Source organism: Myotis daubentonii, chromosome 6, assembly GCF_963259705.1.
Source record: "Myotis daubentonii chromosome 6, mMyoDau2.1, whole genome shotgun sequence".
NCBI classification, from domain to species: Eukaryota; Metazoa; Chordata; class Mammalia; order Chiroptera; family Vespertilionidae; genus Myotis; species Myotis daubentonii.
Window position 1 is genome coordinate 45,188,244 of NC_081845.1, and position 16,723 is coordinate 45,204,966.

The following is a 16,723-nucleotide window of genomic DNA, read 5'->3' on the forward strand; positions in this document are numbered from 1 at the left end:
GGCCATGGAGAAGTAAAGTTCTACAGGTGAGGTCTCCCATGGATTCTTCACCAGTTTACAAAAAAAAAAAAAAAAAAGAATGGGATGGAGGCTCCGTTTTCATCTCCCTGTTGCAGAATATGGTCATGAGGTAAAGGTGTGACTCTGAGATCTGCAACCACAGAGAGCAAGAGCAGTCAATTGTCCATCTCCTGGAGGTTGGTCTGGTTCTGCACGCCTCTGGCCAGCTCAGAGTTTTCACTAACCACCTCCCCACTGTCAGAGCAATGACACCTGAAGATACCTGCACCCCACCTACAAAATCACTTAGCACAAGTTACTTGTTGAAGCATTCTTTATAGAAAACAATCCAAATATCCACCAAGAGAAAAATTGGTTAAATAATCTGTGTATGTATGTCTACATAATAGAATACTATGCAGCAGTAAATGAAAATAAAAACAAGGAAGCTCCCTTTGGACTGTCTGGAAAGACCACCAGGATAGATAATTTTATATATATCTATTCTTGAGTGTTTATACTGACGAAAAGAAGCACTGTAAGTACACAAGATACTAATACAAGTGGCTGCAAAGTACATATCCAGATATTGTAGGTTCTGACACTCAAAGGATTTGGGGGGAACACTTTAAGAAAAAGAATACAAATTAGGTACAGGTATTGGAAGGAACTCATTACAGGGAGTTTCATAACAAAGCTATTTCTGGTCATTGCCTCTGGGTGGACAGGAGTATATAGAAATGAGATATTGAATTAATACTCCTAAATATAAATATATTTGTACAGTTATCTTTGAACAGGTGAGCATGTTACCTATTTTTAAAATTTAACTTTATTTTTTAAATTCCAGGTTCTAGCTGCTCAAGATATCACTCCTTCTCCACCCCCTTTCATTCTATCTCAACCTTCTTTTTTTTTTAAATATATTTTATTGATTTTCTACAGAGAAGAAGGGAGAGAAACAGAGAGTCAGAAACATCGATAAGAGAGAAACATCGATCAGCTGCCTCCTGCACATCTCCCACTGGGGATGTGCCCGCAACCCAGGTACATGCCCTTGACCGGAATCGAACCTGGGACCTCTCAGTCCTCAGACCAACGCTCTATCCTCTGAGCCAAACCGGTTTCGGCTCTATCTCAACCTTCTTACTCTAGTTTGGTTTCATTCTGCTGCCTGGCAAGGACTGGGATTCTGCCACAGCCTGGCTCCTTCCACATGATAGTGTGCCTGGCATTCGGTTTTGATTTTGCCCCTTTTTTTCTCTCTTCCTGATCACCCTCAGCTCTACCATTAGCAGAGCAGCTTTAGGCCAACCCAGCACCACCCCTGTACCTTGACTGGCTCAGACTCCCAGGAATCCAGTCTGCTGCATGAGGGGCGAAAGTTTGAAAATTAACTGAACTATACCACAGGTGATCAGTCACAAAGAAAGCTAGGAGACTGGGAAATGTTTTAGGTCCTACTTTGGCAATTGGGTGATTCTCTGACAACAGAATCCAACTGTCATACCTTTCTTTCTAGGATTGTTAGGACCACAGGTGGGTCATTCTAGACTCACCCCTATATACTTATCTTTGTGTTTAATAAGAACAACCCAGGCTATACTGACCTGAACTCAGCCTTATAGCAAGTTACCAGAATTCCAATAATTTCAAGTACATAACAAGCCAAAATGAACTCTACCTCTGATTCAGCTGAAAAAGTCTCAGAATCCATGGATTTTTCAGCTCAGCTCACCTTTGTCCTTTAAAACTGGATCTAGCTGTAAAGAATGCAAACTGAATTTCTAAACATTTCCTATATCAGATGACAGTGTTTTAAAGAGAACATATAGCAGCATTTTGAGAGTGAGGCTGTGGAGTCGACAGACCTAGGAATAAATCTTGGGAACATTTCTAGCTAGGTGTGCAATGTAAACCTTATTTCCTTCCCTGTAAAATAGGTTGTTATCAAGATTAAATAGATAATGGAGATTTAATGAAATGAGTGCTGTCAAGAAAACCTCAAGGCAAAGCTATTTTTTCTCTTTATGGGGAGAATATTGGCCAATATGAATATCATGAAGTCCCAAACTACCAATTCAAGACAATAATAAACTAATTGATTTTGGAAACAACATAGGGCACAGTATATGTACAAACACCTGTAACTGGCAAAGCCAGTACTCTGAGACCACATTGCAGCATGTTAGCTTTAAATAATCAAAACAGCGTGTGTGTGTATGTGTGTGTGTGCGCGCGTGCATGTGTGACCTAATGTATTTTCTCTACATCTTCTTGGTTGCTAAGGCATTTCTTTCTTCAGCTTTCTGAATAGCACAAGTAAGCTTATAAAATGTGACATCTTCCATTGACTCGTTTCTCATTGAATTGACTTGTAGCATACCTGAAAGCATTTTGTTGTGCATAGATGTGTTCTGCTATGGTCCAATGCACTCAAGTGAGCTTAAGCCTGACCTGGTCATGTCTCCCTTTACCTTAAGGTGATAATTCAGGAATCAACTACCCAGTGTCAAGTATGAAAGCTCATCTTTCTGCCTGTTGTCAGTGATTTTTTTTTAAAGGATTACAAACTATCTTTGACCTTCAGTATGTTCTTATGTAAAGCCATCTGCTATTGCATCTGTCTTCACTGTAAGACTTCACTGCATCTGTCACATAAGACATTTCCACTTGAGGCTTTCTACACAAATCACTGGAATTGAGTGTCTGCCATTCAAATGTAACTTGCCATGGAATGTTGGAATTTAAATAGCTCTCCACTTAAGGTAACTTTTAGGAACATTACTGTACTGCCAACATTAAGAATAGAAAATGTGTTGCCCTGGCTGGTTTGGCTCAGTGGATAGAGTGTCAACCTGTGAACTGAAGGGTCCCTGGTTCTATTCTGGTCAAGGGCACATGCCCAGGTTTCTGGCTCGATCTCCAGTAGGGGGCATGCAGGAGGCAGCCGATTGATGATTCTCTCACCATTGATGTTTCTATCTCTCTCCCTCTCCCTTCCTCTCTGAAATCAATAAAAATTTTAAAAAGAGGTTTTTAAAAAAAAAAAAAAAGGATGGGAAATGTGTTTTTGCAGCCATTTCCTACAATACTGAATTATGCAAAACATATGTACGTAGAAAAAAAGTAGAGAATACTCATGATATTTGGATATCTAACATTTGTTGGTGTTAATCAACACCTGAGGATATTTTTCCATTGATTTTTTAGAGATAGTGGAAGGGAGGGGGGAAGAGACAGACATAGAGAAAGAGAGAGAGAAACATCAAAGTGAGAGAGCCCACACGGGCTGGGGATCAAGCCTGCAACCGAGGTACCTGCCCTTCACCAGGTTCGAAGCTGGGACCCTACACTCTGCAGGCCAACACTCTATCCACTGAGACAAACCGGCTAGGGCTCCAATATATTTTTAATAAAAGTTCTTCATTCTCCATAAAAATGGCCCTCTTAATCTGTTTGTGAATACCAAAAATCTGTCTTTATGCTATCACTTTTATATTCTTTGATAACTTTCGCTTTAGTTTTTACCTACTTGCATAAAAAGCTAAAATTTAAACAATTAAAACAAATTGTACTTTGAAATAAAATCAGTGTCTTCAAAGTGTTCACACGCATATATGCAGTCCACCCAATCTCGGTCCCTTTTTGAAGGGACCTCGGCTGGGATGGCTTGCATTAACAAGTTGTCTGTCTACAACCAGTTACACCTCATTTGAATTAAACTACAATCGCGGATGACAGAAGCGCTCCTTTCATCTTTTGTAGGAAGGTCACCCAGCCCAGAGCGAGCGCCACGCTCCTTCTGGAACTAAACACGGCGGGCCCCGCCTCTGGTGAGTGCGCCCCTTCACAGCACACACCTGGGTGGCCAAGGGTCAAGTCCGACTTCCCAATGGCGCCAGCGCCTCTGCCCCCTTCCCTTTGGGGGAGCAGCAGATGGCCAGGGCACGCTGACTGGTGCCGCAGCTCCCTCCAGCTAAGGACAAGGGCACTTAAACAAGGACTAGCTGGGCGCGGGGTGGGAAGTGGGGGAGGGGGGGGACCCTGGTCTCTCTCCTCTCCAGGGCTCCGGACTGTACACTTAAACATGGGAGGCTCCCAAATCTCTGCCCCAACCCAGCCCCCCAAATCCCCTGTTCCGAGGGAGAGCCAAGCGGTGACCCGGGAGGGCCCTACAGGACTGGTTGACACCGTAGCAGGAGCCCAAAGGCGACACCGCCACTGGGCTAGGGGTTCCCACGGGGCAGCGCCAGCCCAGACCTTGGCACTGGCCAGCCCGCCCTCAAGAGCAACCCTGGCTCCCAAAGATGAGCCAATGAGATCTCTCGGACTGAAGAGGCGCCGCCAATCACCGCCCTGGCAGCTCTGGGGCCCAGCGCCCGCACCCCCAAAGCTCCCGAGCTGCAGGTCTAACCTGGAGCCCCGCGCCACTCGCCTCCTTGCCTTGGAGTCTAGACAAGCGATGGCATCAGCAAGCTTTCCCGAGAGGAGAAGCCGGAGGAGCTGCAGCACCGGCCGCGCGCTCCGCTCTCCGCTGGGCTCGGGAGAGAAGGACGGGCGCTCACCTCCGCCGTGTTTTTCTTTTGAAACTCTTCACCCACCGCGCCGCGGAGCATTTCAAAAATTAGTGAAAACCGATGAACGGCATTCTTCTTCCGGTTCACTTAATCGCTGTGAACCAATTGAATCCGTGTCTGGGGTCAAAATAGAAAGATAGCCTGTTAAGGGGTCTGAAAAGTTTCTTTAGCAAAAGTCTGAAATTTACTTACTGTAATGGATATGAGTTTATCCGGGACTGGAAATGGGCCAAGGGGAGAGGAGTGTCCTTGCAAAAAGATGCTAATGTTTATATAAAAGGGAGGCAACCTTTATCGTGTTCCTTGATGTCCTCAAAATGAAATCACAGAGTTGTTAGAGTTGTTTTACTTTATTACTTATTGATGAGAGAGAGAGGAGAAATCTGTTGTCCCACTTATTTACACATTCATTGCTTGTTTCTTGCACGTGCCCTGACGTGGGATCCAAACCACAACCGTGGAGTATGGGACAACTTTCTCACCAACTGAGCTACCCTTAGCTAGGGCGGCTAGCATTCGGAGTATAGCTCCTGGGCCCATAAGATTATAACGGTTTATAATTTAAAAAAAAAAAAAAAAAAGCTTGTTTGAATGTTAAAAGGAAAAGCTGGAGCCTACCCGGTGTTAAGTTTACTGCTAGCTCTGAGTGGTTTGAAGAGGGAGGAAGGGAGCCAGAGAGCCCTCCCCCTCCACACACACACCAGCCTCTCTGCACAAACTCACTTCTCTTCCCTCCATTGCTCTTCCCTCCCTTTCTCTTCTCTTCTCCATCTCCTCCCCACTCTTCATTTTATAACCTTTATCTCTTTGTGTCTCTTTCTATCTCTACTCTCCCGTTCTCTCCTCTTCTCCTCTTCTCTTCTTTCCCTCTCTCCCTTCTCCTCTATCTGATGTCTACCCTCCCTGCATTGTTTGAGAGTTTAATATGTGTCAGGCTTGATTCTAAGCAGTTTACCTGCATTAACTCATTTTACTCTTCACAACTACCCTGTTGTTTATTTTCACCTGTTTTACAGATGCAATAATTGAAGCAATAGAGAGAGTGGCCCAAGAAGTCAAGTGAGAAAGTGGTGGAGGCAAGCCTATAACTCACCTCTATCTGATTTATTTTAATATCCAAATTAACCAGGCCCAACAATCTAGAGTCACTTCTAAAAGGCATGAATCCCTTTTTAAAAAATCTTTTGGTACAAAATATTCTGTTAAAATCTCAGAAATTTCTAGTGGCTTTAGCATAAACCCTCAAAGTTACTTGTGGTCACCAGGATGAGAAGTGTCGAGGGTTGGGGGTGGGAGTGGAGAAAAAGGGATAGGAGATTGACAGAAATGAACTGAAAAACACTAATTCAACTGAACCATTTGAAATAAGTAATATAAGTAATATTGTTACTGATTTTATATCTCTGGTTTGACTTTTGCATTTGGAATAAATAATTGCATTAATTATGTATGAGTGTGCGCATCTATGGACCTACAGGTTATCTGACACAACTGATGGAGAATTACAAATGACTTGTGATTAAGAGTCTTTTAAACCTATGTTCAATTTTCATTTTTTATAACATACAAGTTTCAATTTATAAAGGGGAAAACAGAAGGCTAGAGGGTGTTTGTTTTATTAAGTCTTGATCAATCTAAATGTATTTCCTTTCCTTTCACTAAATACATTTAGTTTTAATGTATTTCTTTAAAGTCTATTTCCACACAAGAATTATAGGACTTAGTACTAAGCTAGGAAGTGGGAAAGAAAGCATGATTTTCATAGCTGATAAAAACTTTTCCTGTGCTCACTTCAGCAGCACATATACTAAAATTGGGGTGGTACAGAGAAGATTAGCATGCCCTCTACACAAGGATGACACACAAACTCGTGAAGCATAAAAAAAAAATGTTCCTATGTTTCAAATCTGGGCAGCCTTTCCCACTTTCCCTGATGACTAACACGATCTGACTTCAGAAAAGTTTTCCAATATTTCTCTAAATTGGTAGATTTGGTTTTAAGTAATGATGGCTTCAAAGGGCAGGATCATGATACTAAGCATGTGGTGAGAAGCCCTGGTCCCTGGAACCCAGGCCGAACAGACAGATGCTGGGGTTCACCTCGCTCTATGTGGCAGGGCCATCATTGAAAGTGGAGGGACAAGCCCACAATAATCATCTGTGGAGAAGAAAGAATTGCAAATAGCGTAAGGATCTGGAACAAAATAGGTCCTCAATAAATGTCATATTATTGTCACCATAAGTACATGCTAATCCACATATTTTTGTTTCTCTTTAGGCTTCCTTTTACAAAGGAAAATATTTTCTGGTTAGCTGACACGTGTGTGCGTGTGCGTGTGCACGTGCACGCGCACACACACTCACACATGCACACACTAATTTCCAGCAAAAGTTTTCTCACCACCAAGTCAGATGCCCTCCTCCCAATCCATGCTTCCTGCTGTGATGAGTCAGAAAAAGTCCCTGTCAGCCACCCAATGACTGAGCCCATGTTCCCAGCTGAGAGATAGTAGGGTGAAGACTGCTGCCCTACTCTAGATTCCAAAAATACAGGGCATTTTTTAATGACTTAAATCATCAGGGAGCATATTCAGAACCTCCCATGACTTATTAGAATCTTCCCACCATCCTCTGGCAAGAGCACTGCAGACTGGGCTCTTAGTATACATCCTGTCCTTAGCTGAGGGAATGGCAAGTCCTACACTTCCTATACAACTGCAGAGCAATCCTCCCCCAGTGTGTGAAGAGGAGGTGGGAGAGGGGAGAAAGAGGAAAGAGTACTTTCCAATTTTAACTCACAGAATTATATAATGGATAGCCTTCCATTAGCTAGCATTGATTTTTATGTCCTTAGAGAAAGTCACTGCTTCTAACTTTGCTATTCTAACTATGGGCCTCCCAGGGACCTTGAAGAGTATATTTTCGCTTCTGTAAAATAGAACCTTTACCACAGCATGAGATTATTGGAAGGAGTACATGGGGGGAAAGAAACCTACATAGAGCAAACAGATTAGCGCCTCCAATAAAAATAGATCCTCCTCCATTAGTATTTGTTGTATGACTATCAAAGTGTGTGAATCATAATAGCAAGTTTCCTTTTGTTTGTTTTGTTTTGTTTTGCTTCCCGATGAAAGTTCTGTCAAAATGGTACATAACAAAAAATAATGATTCTACAGTTTCATAATTCTTTTTGACAAGAAATGTGTGTGTTTCTGAAGGTCATTAGCTTCTTCCCATAAACATAAAGATGTTTAACATGATTAAAAATGGTTTCAGAAAACAATTCTCCTACTTGCTATCTGGGAGCCTGTGAAATGTACATATTGAAAATGATATATTTCCCTATTGCAACACTACTTAACATTTATTCTATGAATAATCAAAGTATTCAAGTGTTGTATGATTTGTTTAATTATGGCATCTCCTTGAAAATTGTCTGCAACCTAAACTATTTCTTTAAAGAATCTGCTGAAATCATTATGTGAACAACTCTCATTTGTATCTTTATTTTTATTAAAGATTGCACAAACTTGAACCAAGACAAAATACTGAGTCCACCGTACATCATTCATTACAAAACAACACACATCACATTTGTACTCTATCAAATAGGAGATTTTCTTTAAAATTATACATTGCATGCTCTTAAATGCATGCTTTAGATATTTTACATTGGTCATTATTCTCTTATAAATAATTGCAACTTTACCAATTTGTACCCCTGCTACCAATATATATTCAATGCTCCAAGAAGTGTTTGACAGAACAGATGAAATGGAAACAAGTGTATGAATGCCACATCTACCCAATTGTTACTACTCTTCTGCCTATGCAGTGAAATGCTAACACACAAAAAACATCGTTTCAAAGGGCACAGGGGGGGAAAACAATTTTAAAGTACGTGGCAGTTAAAGTCGGCGCCCTCAAGGGTGCAGTGACTTTCACTTTGATGTGATCCTGAACCTCGAGAGCAATTGGACCGGGCTGAGTCCAGAGGCCTGGAGCGCTACGGCACCCAGCGCCGAAGGCTACCCAGGTAGCCAGGTTTCTTTAAGCCACCTCAAACCTTTGAAAAAAACGACTTTGTCAACCAGATCCTGCTTCTCACCACCAGGAGTTCTCCCCCCAAAATAGAACCCCCACTTCTCTCTGTCCACGATCCAAACACACACTTTTCCCGGAAGACTGGTTAGGAGACGCGCTCACCGCCACCCCCAGCCTCAGGGTCGCTCTGGTCGTCCGCGAAGCAGACGTCCACGTCGCTGTCGTTGTCGCTCTTGGACTCCCCCAGGTCCAGGGGGTAGACCGGCTCCGCGCCCGGCCCGTCGCCCGCCTTGGCGAGCAGGTTCTGGCTGGGGTGGCGGGACTTGACGTGGCGCTCCAGGTCCCGGCGGCGCACCAGCACCTTGCCGCAGAACTCGCAGCGGTAGGGCGTGTTGCCTTCGGCGTGCAGCCGGATGTGCTTGTTGAGATTGCTGGGGTCGCCAAAGGGCCGCAGGCACACTTTGCACTTGAGCGGCTTGTAGCCAGTGTGCGTCCGCATGTGGATCTTGAGCCCGTACTTGCGCGAGTACAACTTGCCGCAGTACAGGCACAGGTGGCCTGTCTTGGGCTTGCCCGCGCCGCCTCCCCCGCCGCCGCCACCCCCCGCGCCACCCGACGCCACGACGGCGGGTGGCAGTGTGCCTACGTCCAGGCGGCCGCGGCCTTTCCCAGCCGCCATCTCGGAGAGCTGGTGCGTGTGCATGGCAATCTCCCGGTCGATGCTGGCCAGGGAGCCCAGCTCGGCGGGGCTTAGGGTGGCCGCCGCCGCCGCCGCTGCGGGCCCGCTGAAGTAGGAGATGGACTCCGGATACTTGAGCAGCCCCCCGAAGTGCAGTTTGAGCGGGTAATAAGCCGCAGCGGCCGGTGAGCCATACAGTAGCTCCCCGTTGTAGACGGTGAAAGCGGGCATGACGGCGGGCAGGTGGCTGCACTCGCTCCCGGGGTAGGCTTTGAGCCCGCTCGCGCCCAGGGCCGGCAGCGCGCAGCGCTCGAGGTGCACGCCCGTCGCTGGGGGCAGCTGCGCGCATCTTGCTCCTGGCAGCGCGGCGGCGGCGGGCAGGGCGCGCTCCACGTGCTTGAAGGCAGACGCCTCTTCCCGGGGCCCGGGGAGCAGTGGGATGCGCAGGGCCTCGGAACAGGGCAAACCGGGCGGGGGCGGCAGCGGCGGGTCCCCCGCGAGCAGGCACTTCGGGTGGTGGTGGTGATGAGCGTGGTGGTGATGGTGATGGCCCAAACCTCCCGCCGCCGGGTTCTCCCGGCTTCCGGGACGCCCTCCCGCCCGCCCCCCTCCCAGCAAACCAGCACCGGATTTGCCACCGCCCTCCTCCCGGTAGGCGTCGCCAAGAGCGGTCGCGGTGGTCCTGGCCAAAGAGGCCGGCCTGAAAGCCGAGCGCACGCCAGGGTAGAAGGCCAGGCCGCCGCCCCCCGCTGGAGAGCCTCCCATGATGCCCAGGAAGTGGCCTTGTCCCCGGGGGGGCCCGCTCGTGTCCAGGGCGCGGTCCGGCTGCTCCTTGCTCTTTTTGGACAGCCCCCACTTGGCGGGGGTCGGGGAGGTGACCGAGAGCGCAGAAGTGGCCTCGCGCTTGATGCTCTCCCTCGCTCCGCAGGCCTGGACAGGCGGTGGTGCCTGCGGATGGGGCCGCAGAGTGCCCGCCATGGCGGCCCCGACGAAGTCGGGCACTGGGTGTTTCGGAGGGAGGCAAAGGCCATCTGCGGCCGGGGCAGCGCCTTGGCGAGGCGCGTGCTCCTGGTGCAGGTAGGCGCGGCCTGCGCTGCTGCTGAGCACGCAGTGGAAACGCAGGTGCGCCTTAAGGCTGTTGGGGTACCTGAACGTCCTCCAGCAATACCAGCAAATGTAGCGCTCCTCCCCTGGGCGAGAAAGAGGAGAAAAGCGACCCTGTGAGAGGCGAACAAGCAAGATAGAAAGCGCCAGCGCACCCAAAGCAAAGCCCAGGTTTTGACCAGCGGTATGGGGGGAAGCAGTATTCTTGGGTCCCCGAGAAAATTAAGCTCGTTAGCCCCACTATAGCAAGGTCCCCAAGAAACCCTAAATGGCCAACTTTGTCATCATCGTCATCCTCTGGAACTACTGAGAGGCCAAGAGAGGTGATCTGGGCGTTTCCAACGAAAGCTTTCTCCGGGCCATCGGAGCAAATCTTCGCTGGGAGAGCAGAGCTCAGGCAGACAGGCCAGGAAAGAGACAGAGCAGAGAGCAGCTGTTGCTTTAAATCAAGTGTTGAGGCTGTGCTGTGCCTGGGCCCATCTGTTGGCGTTTGCAGAATAGGTGGCGTATGTCAAGGAGTTTGGATAAACTAAACAAAGGACAATCTAATGGTCGTGAGCGCCTCATTACCAGGCGAGACAATATCCTGTATGTATGGGCCATATGTAATCATCCCTTTTCATAGAACAATGTCTTTTATGTCCACTGCCCACTCTTTCCACCCCCTCCCAGCCTTAAACACTTTGCCTGAGGTTTTCCTGGAGCGTGACCAACTGAAGGACCACATAGGGACTATGATTCACTATTCTTCTAAATTATTTGTATCTTTATTTCCTCTTTAACCCCACTTAATTTGATGGGAGAAAAGAAAAAGTCCCATGTCCTGATGTTCTAAAAACTGAAGGATAATGTTGCATTATGTTGTCAGTTTTTTAATTAATTAATTCCTAGATAGCTGCACAAATCCAAGCCTAATAAAGTCTTTTAGTAAGTGCACAATTGCCTACTAGGATCTGTGTACATGTTTCCTTGTTAAATATTTTTTGTGTATTTAATATTATGAACATTCGTTGTTTTTTATTTTATCGCAGGGCCTGTGAACACAATCAAGAGATACGTGTATGAAACAGATTCTGACCCCATGGTGGAAGCTAATATTCACTCCAAAAGGTCATGTTACATCTGTATAGAGAGCAGTGATCTGCAATTCGGTGTCTTTTTAAATGTTATTGGTAATAACATTGATTGATAATACTGAAGGGAAGGATTGATGTGAAAAGGCAGTTAGTTGAACCACAAGGAAGTATACAAAGTAAATGTCAGTCTCATTAAATTTAATAGAAGAGCTAAATTTTCCCTCCATGCAGTTAGAAGCGCAACTTTCTAAAACATTACTGCACAACAACAATGGGAAAAATGTACAGATCTTCATCCCTTCGTGTATTTTACTTCTGGCTTTGCCTAAAGCAAGTAGTAACCCCCAGATGTAAGAAGCAGTTTATTCCAGCTGAAGCCACAGGGAGAGCAGAAAGAAAAAGGGAGGGGGAGGATTGCCTATCAGATCCTATCCCAGTTGGATAGGATAAAGACTTGGATAAGATTATTTCAATATTTCTGTTACCTTGTCGTGAACAACCATGTAAAATAAATCTTGAAGGAGAGAGAGAAGAGACCTGGGTTCTCTTGGTAGGTATGTTGATTTAATCTTTTAAGTAACTCCCTTCTCTTAAATTCAGAACCTCCCTTTCCTCACCACTTTTTTTAAAAAAATATGTATTTTATTGATTTCTTACAGAGAGGAAGGGACAGAGATAGAGAGTTAGAAGCTTCGATCGGCTGCCTCCTGCACACCTCCTACTGGGTGCGCACACCTCCTACTGGGGATATGCCCGCAACCAAGGTACATGCCCTTGATCAGAATCGAACCTGGGACCTTTCAGTCCGCAGGCTGATGCTCTACCCACTTAGCCAAACCGGTTAGGGCTCCTCACCACTTTTTAAAGTTTTCAGAAGCTGCCCAGAATGACTCAGCTCAATGCAAAGCCAAGTAAGCTTTGTTCCTAAAACGAAGGGTCAGTTTTCTTTAATCTTACTGTGGAACTGAAATTCACCAGAATTAGTGAATAATGGAAGAATAGCAGCCATCCCTACTTAAGTTTTCCTCTTTTTAAAACATAAGCAAATGTATGTTTTCAGTTTCAATATATTTCTTTTTCAGTTGATCCTAACCAACTGATATGTTCTCTGGACTCTGAAATCCAACCTATGCCAAAAGTACCAAACGTACTCATAAGTGACCTCACCTTCTCTCTCTCCTTCATGGAACCCTAAGGTTGTCAAGACTTCAAGCATCTCAAAGGAAGGAAGTCGGGATTCAATATAACCCATACATTTCCCCAAAGGAAAATGGTATCTGTTTTGACATTTGTTACTATATGACATTTATAAGCTCTATTGGCTGAAATGAAAGCACGGGGGCCAACACTCAAACAAGTTGTCTTTATACTATTTGAGGGTGCCTGAGGAAGGGTGTTCTGTGCAGAAATACATGGCCCCTAAAGGCCAGTAGCCCTCAGAATTGTTCTGTAGTTGCAGATTTTTAAGTTCTCCACTATAGGACTTTGGTCATGTTTCTCTTTTACAGGAAGAAGTTGACAAGATAATTTAATATAATGTGATGCAAGTAACAAACTGCTTGAGAATAATTTTTACGAATACTGTACATACAAATTTACCCACCAAAAAAATCAATAGAATTAATTTACAGAAGACAGAGATACTCTGAAGTGAAGCAATTCATTGTTTGGATAAACTTATTCTGCCTTGTTCATGAAGTGTTTCTTAATTCCCACATTCAGATTCATTTCTTTAACCCTATTTGTAAAGATCCAAGATTGAGCAGACAATTCAGGAGAAAAGCATGCTAAAATATTTCACAGCATTTATTACATTGACTTTAAGTATTAACTGTGTCTTTAGGGGAAATTACAGATAAACAATTAGCAAGAAAAAAAGTCATGGAAGCATTAAAAGGGAGTTTCTGGATCTTAACTACTTTAGCACCTCCCAGCTTTTTCCACAGGAAGTGCTCTTCAGTGTTTGGGGGAAGTTTTGAAATGTTTTTCTCTTTAGTTACTGCACCTTAATTTGCATAAATCCACTCTTGGCTTTGGAAGGGATCAAATAAATCTTAGAAGAAACTGGGATACATCCCAAATTCGACTTAAGTAGGGAGAGGAAAGTGCATAAATACCATTTAAATGGAAGGGCCTCAGTACCTGCCAACTGACCAGCCGTAAGTACCGTAATGCTTCTAAAATGCTGTAGAAGTACATTACTCTCCTTCAAACCAGTGGAGAAGAGAGGCCTTCCACCTTCTAAAAGCATTTCAGGTTTGTTGTGCTTTCTGGAGCTCATGATGTTATCACCCTAATAATATATTACAGCTTCTTTATTGAGTATTGTTTGTTTGTTTGTTTGTTTGTTTAACCCTTACCCGAGGATATGTTTCCATTGATTTTTAGAGAGAGTGGAAGGAAGGTGCAGAGACAGAGAGAGAAACATCGATGTGAGAGACACATGGATTGGTTGCCTTCTGCATGCGCCCAACTGGGGCCAGAGACTGAGTCTGCAACCCAGGTACCTGTGCTCTTGGTCAGAATCAAACCCGGGACCCTACAGTCTGAGGGTGGACAATCTATCCACTGAGCCAAACCAACTGGGGCTACTGATTCTTAATTGAGTAAATAGTTGTCTATTTGGTTATGCAATAGGGAAGGATGATCCCCATGAAGTTCATGTTTTACACAGAGCAAGAGAAAGGCTTTTCAAGTCAGCGGAGGTTTCCCAAACACCAGGGAGAGCTGGACTCTCGCCCACCCGATCTGTCCTGAAGGCCCTCTCAGAGGCATACCTTTCTCGTCGTGTGTCGGAGTTGCAATTGTGGGGATGTCAAACCACTGAGCCAAAGAGTTGGAATACCACACGGTCAGCTCCTCCCCTGGCTGGACGTCTCTCAACGCTCGGTAGAAGATCTGGGACGCAAGGAACAGGACAGCTTGCTGTCATTTGCTAGGTAATTGGTCAAAAAACAACTGGCAGGACAGGTTCGAATCCCGGCTCAGATGCTGTGTGGCCTTGGAAAAAACGATTGGACCTCTCTGAATCGCACTTCCCTCATTCTTCAACCGGGGAAAATAACAGTATCTACCTGGGACGTTTCAGAGAGTGGGAGCTAAAGCGCTTTGCTCTTAAGTTTGATGGCGGTCAGGTGGATAGAATTGGCAGTGGGAAGCCCGCAGTACCTGTCCTCCGGGTAAGTCTGCAATAGCTTCCAGAGTCTGTTCCTGGGGGTTCCTGGCTGCCCGGATTAACCCTATCCACTCCAGAGGGGAGCCCCCCGATTCGTCCACCAGCTCCCCTCTCACCATGCGCACCTGCAACACAAGCAGTGGTCGTTCTTCCCGCGCCACAGCCAGGCCCACAGCCCAGATGGAGAGTTCATCCTCCACCCCACCCACCCGATTCGGGAAGATGGTTGTGGTCGCCTTGGCCAGATCGCTGTGAGCTGCTGGGAGGAGGGTAATTACCTAGGACCTGTGCGTGGGAGAGAAGGTAGAGGGGGGGCTGACTCCTATAGCAGTCCCCCTCTCGCCCCACCTTGCCAACACTAGGGGTGAGAGCATCCTCTCCTGAGCGCCTGGGCGCATCCCGTACCAAGACACCCCCACTCCCCTCTAGCTTTCCCTCTCGCGGTTCTGAGAGCAGCCCAATTACCAGGTAGTGATGTTTGGAAGTCAGTGCCAGAACCCAGAGTGTCCCCCAGCCCCTCCCAATCCAGCCTACCCCCATTCTCCCTGCACTGCACGGAGGTGCCGGCGACCCAAGCAGCGAAAACGTTTGAACAGAGAGGCTAACCATTGAAAAGCAATGACAGCGCAGTTAAAGGAGTCGTGCGCGGCAAACCCGGCTTCAGACCGAGGAGGAGAGGATGACGGGTGAGCAGCCAGATGCGCGTCCCGCTGGCTGAGCACCTGAGAAATGTCTTACAAGGAAGCTCCAGGCAGCGGCAAGCAAAGCTAGGGTCCTACCCCACCCCACCCCACCCCCACACAGCACACCCCCACACAGCACACACACTCACACACACACCACCACCACCACCACCACCACCACCACCACCACCACCTTCCCTTCCAGGCGGCTGTTCTCAGAGCTGCGCTGGCTGGGACGCCTGAGGGCGGGCACGGGCCTTGAAAACCCCTCTCTGGTCAGCTTTTGCGATGTTGATTGGGGAGTGAAAGCTGGCGGGTTCGCCTTGGCACCTCCCAGTTGTGGCCCTGGGCTCTCAGAGTCCGGCTGCAGGCGCCCGAACCCGGTGCCCCGCGCGGTGGGCGCTCAGAGCCCGCGTCAAAGCTAGCCCTCCATCCATTTACCCCAAGCCCACAGCAGACATCCGCGGGGAGAGAAATGTGGGGGGTTCTAGGAGCTGAGAGTTTCCTAAGGATCATTTATTTCGGAAGTGAGATTAGATTATGCTAAGGTAAATGTAAGCCTCAAATAAGCACATTGAAGAAAAGAGGTAATAAAAGTCCTCAACGCCCTAAGCTGGCTGGGGGGTGGGGGGGGGGAGCATCTGCGGAAAGAGGCCGGGACATCCGCGCCCCTGGTGAGCCCGCAGAGCTACGGGGAACTACGGGTTCCGAGTGGTCCCGGCACGCAAAAAGCCCCTGGCCCCCCACCCGGGGCTGGCTCCTCTGCGCCACGTCCCCTTCCCGCAGCCCGGCCCCGGATCAGCGCTCAGTTAATGCGACTTTCGGGCAACGATCTGAGTCCCCTTCCACCTGGCACCGTTGGCAGGTAACGAACAACTCAATCACCCCTTTCTCATCTTCCCGTTTCCGAGGCCAGAGAACAGGGCTGCGAAGGACAATGGTCCAAGGTCAGAATGGCTAATACCTTTTTCTTGGGCCCGGGTTCCCTGCGGTCTGACAGGTACTTGCCCAGCTTGAAAGTTCCCGGCACCGGCCCCAGGCGCAGGCCGGCCGGGATGCAGCAATCAGCGCTCACGCTGGTGGCCGGCGCGCGGGCCGCTCCGTGCATCGCTGCCGCCGCGCCCCGCAGGCGCTCGGGCGCTCCGGGTCCTCCTCGGGGCTCGAGTGACAGAGCCCGAGTGGCGCGCGAGCCGGGGAGCAGCGCCCCGACGTGCGTCCTCCGCCCCCGGAGTGACGCTGCGGGGCCCGCGCCGCGCCTTTTCAATCTGGGCGGGCGCCTTTTGGCACCGCCGGCGCAAGGGCGCGGAGTTTGGTGAGAGAGTTGCGCGGCGGAGCAGCTGCAGAGTCCCACCCGAGAGGGTCACATGGAGTGGTTCCCTCAG

At 47.6% G+C, this 16,723-nt stretch overlaps 1 protein-coding gene and 1 non-coding gene across 2 annotated transcripts; one reads left to right on the top strand and one right to left on the bottom strand.

Annotated features, from left to right (window-relative positions):
• Nucleotides 1-6,363: 6,363 nt before the first annotated feature.
• Nucleotides 6,364-6,470, top strand: LOC132237754 (U6 spliceosomal RNA). Its single transcript, XR_009453597.1, has one exon. It is a non-coding gene; the product is annotated as a U6 spliceosomal RNA (small nuclear RNA).
• Nucleotides 6,471-8,769: 2,299 nt separating this feature from the next.
• On the bottom strand, nt 8,770-16,449 carry PRDM13 (PR/SET domain 13). The gene is made up of 4 exons (XM_059699763.1): nt 16,306-16,449; nt 14,652-14,783; nt 14,261-14,381; nt 8,770-10,493 (listed from the first exon to the last, which is right to left on the bottom strand). The coding sequence occupies exons 1-4, from the start codon at nt 16,447-16,449 to the stop codon at nt 8,770-8,772; spliced, it is 2,121 nt and encodes a 706-aa protein (XP_059555746.1).
• Nucleotides 16,450-16,723: the final 274 nt, after the last annotated feature.

Excerpts from the sequence above, each read along its gene's own strand:
- PRDM13 (XM_059699763.1), bottom strand. The coding sequence starts at position 16,449 with ATGCACGGAGCGGCCCGCGCGCCGGCCACCAGCGTGAGCGCTGATTGC. Across the intron at positions 14,382-14,651 it reads CAGACTTACCCGGAGGACAG|ATCTTCTACCGAGCGTTGAG; the intron begins GTACTGCGGGCT and ends CTTGCGTCCCAG. Across the intron at positions 10,494-14,260 it reads TCCGACACACGACGAGAAAG|GGGAGGAGCGCTACATTTGC; the intron begins GTATGCCTCTGA and ends TTTCTCGCCCAG.